Below are 8,357 nucleotides of genomic sequence, written 5' to 3'. Positions count from 1 at the left end.
TTATGAGGAGGTTTAAATTTCTGACTTCAATTTCATTCAGAATCCAGCAGAATCCACTGGAATTCCATTCAGATTCTGGTGGAATCCATTGGAATTCCATTCAGAATCCGGCGGAATCCACTGGAATTTGAGATTCCTACCATTCCAGTGGACTCCAGATGGAATTCCAACATTCGATGGGAGTCTGCTGGAGTCCGCCGGAACTCATGGGGGAGGGTAAAGTACTGTCACGATGATGCTGGTCTTGTATGTCTTCAGAATGAGATACAACATCGTCAGGATCTCTTGCACAGTGCTTGGAACCGTTTGAATTATCTGAGAAGCAAGGCCGACGAGGGTGGGGAAAATATCAGTCACGATTTGTGTTAACGCTTTACTCTTTTGTCTGAACCTGCGAGAGTGTAAGCAGCGCTAGCCTCGATGAACATGGAACACGAAAAGCAAACCTAAATGCCCGAATCGCCTCAAGAGCAGCATTGCATCCTGCATGAACCTGGTTGATATTGGCGCTACGCATGAGCAAAGCCTTGATATCTCCAAGCAGGCTAGGCCAATTATGCGAGAAATTATGTGCGACATGTACAATAGATCTAGACTTGAGGGCAGTGGCCAACTGGAGTCTGATGCTCCTGGAAGGCGAAGTATCGAGGAGGAGAAGGATATTCATCTTGGGCGCGTCGCAATTGGACTGTGGGATGAGAACTTGATCTGGGCATCTGCTTGTTTTGATTGAGTAAGTGTTGTGAACAGGATTTTTGAGCCAGACGGCACAGGCTCAAAGTGTCGCGCTGTGTGAATCGTGTTGGGAATGGTTGAGAGATAAGACAATGCATAGAAACACGTACATGTTGATGTTGTTGGCCAGCAATCATGCCACTGTACATGTGCGATGATCCGACTCTCAAAAGCACAACTAGTACTGACCTTGCGGATCTGAAGCTCAGCAGCCTTGCATTGGGGTCGGGGTTAAAGGTGGTCAATTTGAGGGTCCTTGTGGAACTATTGACCTTATTTAGCAAGTGTCAGGTCCAAGAATACTGCCATATTTAGCAGTTCTTCACCTCATGGCCACTTACTTACATATCTTCCACATATCTGCTGTGCAAATATGGACTTGCCTTTAGTAGAAATTTCTTCTCTAATATCTTTGATGTTTATCCACCCCAGAAAATTCTTAATAATACTGACGGAAAAAAATTGCTAAAATCAAATAAAAGATTTTAAATATCTTTCAACTAATCCTGGTAGTTAAACAGGAGCATTATCATTAATATCTACCCCATTTTTCCACAATATACCCAGTGGAGATATAAGCCAAGGCCCGCAGTGTCAATCAGAGGTGCGGAGATGATGGATGCACAAGTCATGTTCCAGATGACCTTTTGTTATTCGGGCCTTCAAGGTAACAAACAATCATCAATAAAGGTAGTTTCAGAGAGAAAAATCATGAAAGTGCACATTAGAGGATGTCATTCAAATTGTTGATGGAATTGACTTCATATCTCTTTTATTGCAACTAGTTTGTGTCATATAATATGTATTTTGTACTTCAATTCAGCAGCTTTTCGGATGGATGGCTCAGGTCCCAGCTGGATGACGTTGTCGAAGGTGTTGCCACACAAGTACAAATAGTTTCCCTCCAAATGCCCAGATTCAAAAAGCATGACTATTCATCCCTTACACATGTATTGAATGAAACATAAACATTTTAGCATTCTGATAGTAAAACATAGTGCAATTATTTATTTTTCGCATCCATGGCGCCCTTGCAAGTGGATGGATGCGACATAGCGAAGTTGGATGACTGTCTGAAGCTATTGGCAAACAGATGCAAACTTGTCAAACATACTGAGAACAACTGAAATTGAGGAAGGGGACACCATATTGAGAATGGTTATATATCTCAGCATGTTTAATTTACAACTTTGGACTTACCCTATTATCAGAAGTTGACTAAATGTTGAAGAGAAAGGGATATCTCTGTGTTTTAAAGGTCAAAAACATATCATTCCAGCAACTTTTAAAATAATACATGCCAGCTATATCCCACCAGCATCAGAGCATGAGTAAAAGAATATTGGGACAGGCAGTATCAAATTTTGAGTGAAAGAACACATCTGAAAGTCTTGTTCCAACTATCAAAATTTTAGGAGGGTTTCAAAACATAGAATTGTGTTGGGAAATCTTGCTCTGCTTGCCTAATATTCAGGGAATCAAATTCACATGATCTCAGCTAAGGGTGGATGCCAGTATCAATTTTCTGAGGACTATATTCACTTTGATATTGAAGGATTTGTTGTGAAAGTCATGGAATAGAGTGTATTTCATCAGACTTTAACTATACTGTGTCCCCTAAAATCATCCAATGGCCATGAAACTTACATAGATATCTTCAGAATGAAAACCTCAATGAACTCACAAATTTTTATAGAAATGAGAGGATTATGGCAATACAGGTAATGGGATAGGTGTAGCTGGGTCACAATAAAGCAACTGAAAGTGCTGGGATCTCAGGTGTAGATTGGAAATCTTCTGACTTTTACTCCCTGCCAAGTAAATACATAATGCTACCTATCTCAAATGTTAGTACTATTGCTTAGAACCTTTAATTACATTTTTACATATTTTCTTTCTCTCAAGAACGAGTGTGAGAGCGAGTGCACGCAGCGCTCCTTCAGCGCTCGGCATTTTCCAAGCGTTGTTGATCGGTGGTTGAGCACACCGCCCTCCATTCCACACTCGACTTCGCCCTTCCATTCAACCACCCACCCTTCCACTCGACCACTCGCTCTTCCATTCGATGGTAAGTCTATCTTACAGGAGCAGTTGTAACTAATCAACCAGGTTATTCATCCTAACATTGTCACCACCAAGTTCCTGACGTGTGCCACGTCGACGGCGACACTAAGACCACACAACAACGGATGACACTGAGGACTCACCACCACTGACGTTGACCACACACAACTACCACTATGACGGCCATGAGTGCCCATCACCCACATAAGCGGTCCATCCAAATGTGCAACAAGACCCCACAATGAGGGACGGCAACAACGATTCACCACCACTGATGGCGACTGCACACCACTACCACCACAACGGCCATGAGTGCCCACCACCTACGCCGACAGTCATTCGAACGTGCCATGTCGATGGCAACACCAAGACCCCACAACGAGGGATGACAACAACAACAACGATACATGCACCACCACCTTCCACCAATGACTGTGATCAGCACCCACTATCATCACCATGCGAATGACAACGGGATACGACCGATGAGCGCCAATGATGATAAGATTTGGTTGACCTACAAGGTGCATTTATTTCTCTCAACTTTTATTTGATCCTCAATTTACATGGCCCACATCTAGCTCTGGTATTGTTTTTGATCCCCTCTGGACAACTCTCTACGAAAACTAGGGACAGAGTACCTACACAACTACCACCAACCCAGGTAAGCTGACATACCTCTCCCTCCCACTCCCATAACCACACACAACAGGTGTCACCACGCTGACAACTCACTGTTCATCGTCGTCATCGGACCAACACAACAGGACGACGATGATCATCACGATCGCGACAACAGACAACAAACCTCGACATCAGACTACCCACGGACCGCGACAAGTGCCCATCACCAGCATCACCAACCCAGGTGAGTTAACTTGTCCCCTTCCTCCCATTCCCATAATCACCCACAACCCATGCCCGACGTGCCAACCAAACAACGAACAATGAATCATCAGCGGACTGACACAACACAATGACAGATGACCTTCACAACGATGAACAACACCACAACAACACGGGACAGTGTCACTGACAATGCAACAACAACATGGGCAGGATGACCACGACCACACTATGATGCCCAGGACAAGTGAAAATGCTAGATGATAACAACGCGACTACGATGCAGGATGACTAAGGTACAGCAAGCAAGGGTGGTGGAGGCAGGATGGCACCAATCACTAGAGGAGGGCAGGCGTGCTGTATTGCCAATGTGTTGCTGCGCATACTTTCTTTGCCTGAGGTCAGTGAGAGCTGATGTACCCATTATTTTTCGAAATGTATATTACCAGATTCTTGATTAGCTCTGTTTCATTGTTTTTGTCTCCCTCCATGTCATGTGGTAAAGTAGCTACCCCAAAGCTACCCTTTTTTCAAGTTGCAATGTTGTTTACAATTGTGTACCAACAGCGTCTAAGGCCCAAAGTCATCCAAAAAGGGTTTGTCCCATCCAGCTTATTTCGGTCAGATTCAACACAGGGAAACTATTTGGAAGTGTCAGAACATTATAATATATACATATGGTAAACTTTCAGATGTTGTTTCTACGACGAACAAAGCTATAGGGCACAAAGGATCTCCTCAGAACAGGCTTTTACAATTGTTTACAATTGTTGTGCAGGAGCATCAATTCCCAAAGGTCATCCGAAGTTGGTTGACCCAATCCATCTATTTCCGACATACGGACGCATGAGGAACCAATTCCACCAAATGTAAATAAAACACAGGATATATTTGGAATGATTTGCAAGGCTTTTTTAAGGGAGAAACATATGCAGAAGCAAAAATATTGTTGTTGAGCCCAAAACAGAGGTTTGTTTGCAGATATTGACATATCAGCTGAAAAACAAATACAGAACATCAATGGATAATTAGGAATACCCCAAAATTATACTGTGGAGGGCTCCCTGGATCAATCCACATCCTGGACAACCTGGATACACCCATCCCCTGTGTAATAGAGAAAACTGCATTATCCCAGGAAATAAGGCATAGGCCTACAGCCAAGGGTGAATGAGCGCCAACTGGAAAGAAGAGATGGCAGTAAGTAAAAGCAGAGATTACAATCTGGCTATGATAAGATCAGTGTGACACGATGTGACTGGAGTGTGCTCATGTAATAGTTCTCACGGGGTCATAGGTATGGTTGAAATGAGGAGGACATTCTGTATTTCGAGAGTCCGAACTGCTGCCGATCTGCCTGTGCATCATTACATGCACATAACATAGGTATTTATATGAGTATGTCACAAACGAAATTGGGCTGAGCACAATGCAACTGCAGGGTAGCTAGCTGCAAAGGTGGCTATAACTAGCTCAAATTCATAATATCTACAGTACACCTGTCTTATGCACAACCAGGACAGTAGTATTTACATGAGCCAGTCCACCTAACACACTGGACGGCAACAAAATAGAAAGACAGGGAGCCCATTCAGGGGGGGAGGCTGTTTGTTGAGAAAGAGGGCCGTTTGTCAAGGGAGGAGGCCGTTCGTTGAGAAATGAGAAATTTTGCCATTTGTCGACGGCAGGGGCCATTTTTGAGGGAGGGAAAGGGCTGTTCATTGAGTTCATCAAAAGGGGGCCGTTCACCATTTGTCGAGGGAGAGAGGGGACCATTCGTTGAAAGATGAGGCCGTTCAGCATTTGTCAAGAGGGGAAGGGGGGCCGTTCATCAAAAGGGGAGGCTGTTTGCCCATTCGCCTTTTGTCGAGGGTGCCGTTCGTCAAGGGAGGCCATCCGCCATTTGTCGAAGGAGGGGGAGGGGGGCATTCTTCGAGGGAGGAGGCCATTCACCACTTGTCGAGGGAGGGAGGGAGAGGGGGGCCATTTATCGATGGGAGGAGGCCGTTTGTCAATGGGAGGAGCCATGAGGGGAGGCCACATTCAGCCTCAATATGTTGGGAGCTTTAGGCTTGGGCTGTATTACCCAATTGGACTCCTTGGACACTGAGGGACACATCAGCACCTGTTATATGTCAACAGGACATTCATTCACCTATGGCCTTCCTGTGCTACAGCGGGCATCGTACTTAGCACCGGAGTTGCGATAGGCTGGCCAAAATAGGCGAAGAGACATCAGCGCCATCATAAGCAATGACTGAGCTGACACCTGAACTAAACATTGTAACCATCTGTGGTTGATACAGTTGCTCAACAGCATCAAGCAGGCAGTGCCCACAGGTGTTGAAGAGGGCCGTGAGCGGGCAGGGTACTGGTGTTTGTAGTTGCTACAGAAGAAAATAAAATAAAATAAAAAGAGGGAAAAAGCGAAAAAAAAAAGAGGAATATTTCTTATCTTATCTTATCTTACAATCATGAGCTATAAACTACTGACCCATCTTTCCATCTCCACCTACAACTGGCCTTTTGGATACCTGCTATCCCCCCCATCACAATCTACTCTGTTTGGAATTTTCCAGTAAATTTTATCTGCCCTACTGCCCTCAAATTCTGGCCTAGAGCATCATTTCCTGCTCTGATTCTCTTTGGAAGTAATTAGGGAGCTGAAATTGCTAGAACATCTTGTGCAGGCCTTTTATTAGCTAATTAAACTGTATTTTGTAATGGGCTAGCAGTGATATTGTGTGGGCTGAATTAATGCTCTCCTGTGATGATTCAAGAAAATGACTATCCACATCCAAATGATAAAGCCCTGGATTACTTTAAAAAATTTGGGTGGAGCAATTGATCCTTTGCTTGATGGGCTGTATGTGAAGCACCTCCATTTTGATGTTCACAGGCCATACTACAGAATATATTTTGTAGAAGATATCATTTTCATTTCCCTTTGCATGATTACAATTCTGTACAATTACAGCTTTTTTTGGAGTCAGGATCTCCCTGATTAATGCTAGATACTCACACATAAGCTTTAAAAACAACTGTTTCTCTGCAACAGTAGGATGGACATAACAGCATATTTTGTACCTTGACATGATCCCAAGTATCAGTTCCATTTTTTTACCCAAGGCTCAGTCATCAATAGTTGTTGCATAGCTGACTTGAATCCAATTTCTTCAGGAATGGGAAGAACCCCAGAAACCTCTTTTGTTCAGGCATACATTGAATGATTTACCCATCCTCTGATTTCAAATGACTGTGGCACTTCATCTCACATTTTTTCAGCTAATATTCAAAGCTGATCAATTATCCAAATGTCAAATTGACGATCACATTCTTTCCCTGTTGAATTTCTTGTCCCAACAGTTATATTGTGATGTAGTTGAAAATTGAACAGTAAAATACATAGAAATTTTGTGATAGCTTGTATTTGCACAATAATCTCAATGTATCTTCTATTTTACATGATATAAAAATGTGGTGGAAGGCCGCAGAGAGGGCAAAAGTATACGAGCAAGCCAGAGATTACACAGCCACTTGCTATCACATAAGCGTGCTATCTATCTTCTTCTATCCTATATATTAAAAGAAGGTTGCACAGCTTTATGTAATATATGACTAAGCGAACTCTTTCTCTTTATACCAGCTGCCTGAGTGGCTTTTTCTGGAAACTCTGGCCATAGGCAATGTTGTGTTGGTCCTATCAGACCCTACAACTACATTCTGTACTGCACAGAATAATTGACATGCATTTTTGTGGGTACACCTCCTTCAGCCCCCTCAATTTCGCTTTTTTCCCACCTTTATCACCCTTCACTTCCCTCTACACCTGTGTTAAAGTCACTATCAGTGTATGTTTCTTCTTTTCTCTTATGGTTAACCACTCCTGCTTCTTTTCTGTCTGATGCTATCCTGCTAGACAGTTCTTTTTTGACTTTTCTCTTCTGATTTACATTTTCCCAGTACTTTGTGTGGGTGGACATTTTGCTCCTTCTTTGGTGATTTGAAGTTAGCAAACATTGGAGGACCAAGGGCCTCTCTGTGTAAATGTCTGCCAGTTGCTATCAGTCTTTTGCTTTCTTTGCACAGCATTGATATGGGATGATTTTTACAGTTCTTCCTTTTTAAGCTAAGCCATATTATGGAGGGTTAGGCCAATAAATATAGCTAAATTTCTATGGCTGGCTACAATCATGATATAGCATGTAGCTCTGTGTAGGTCTTGATCAAAATGTGACTTTGATGATTTGAATGGAAGATATGTACCACAACTGGGAGTGAACATATGTTGGGTGGAGGATCTGGAGGGCTTTCATCTGGCAAGCTGGCAAAGTGTGGTGAGCTTTCTCTTGGGCAAGGCATGGCCAAGTGAAGTGAGTGTTGTGCTATAAATCCACATCCAAGTGTAACATTGCAGAACTGGGATAAAAAAGAGGATATACATACAATGACACAATCCCCAAATAGGAATTCAAGCATCCTACCTTAGCTGCCTCACAGCAATTGAAGCTTCAAACTATGTAACCACCCTAACCTCCTACATAGGGAGACAAAACATCCCTAATTCTAACCATCAACTCTAACCTCCTAACTGAGAACACACTACCAAGCACACACAACCAAGAACACACTACTGAGAACATCAAGCATACTACCAAGAACATGCTATGATTGAATATGTGCACTGAGAACACACTACCAAGAACATGCTC

At 43.1% G+C, this 8,357-nt stretch overlaps 2 protein-coding genes across 2 annotated transcripts; one reads left to right on the top strand and one right to left on the bottom strand.

Annotated features, from left to right (window-relative positions):
• Positions 1-204: 204 nt before the first annotated feature.
• LACBIDRAFT_307524 (uncharacterized protein) lies at positions 205-884 on the bottom strand (the record flags this gene model as incomplete). The annotated part of the gene is made up of 4 exons (XM_001886033.1): positions 205-391; positions 447-716; positions 772-788; positions 846-884. 4 exons carry the CDS (start codon positions 882-884, stop codon positions 205-207), a joined length of 513 nt encoding a protein of 170 aa, XP_001886068.1.
• Positions 885-3,040: 2,156 nt separating this feature from the next.
• Positions 3,041-3,863, top strand: LACBIDRAFT_331721 (uncharacterized protein; the record flags this gene model as incomplete). Its single annotated transcript, XM_001886120.1, has 4 exons — positions 3,041-3,233; positions 3,430-3,463; positions 3,619-3,667; positions 3,783-3,863. The coding sequence occupies 4 exons, from the start codon at positions 3,041-3,043 to the stop codon at positions 3,861-3,863; spliced, it is 357 nt and encodes a 118-aa protein (XP_001886155.1).
• Between the last annotated feature and the right edge of the window lie 4,494 nt (positions 3,864-8,357).

Source organism: Laccaria bicolor, genomic scaffold, assembly GCF_000143565.1.
Source record: "Laccaria bicolor S238N-H82 LACBIscaffold_35 genomic scaffold, whole genome shotgun sequence".
Classification (NCBI taxonomy): domain Eukaryota; kingdom Fungi; phylum Basidiomycota; class Agaricomycetes; order Agaricales; family Hydnangiaceae; genus Laccaria; species Laccaria bicolor.
The sequence above is the reverse complement of the archived record's forward strand: the minus strand, read 5'-3'. Positions and strand labels throughout refer to the sequence as shown.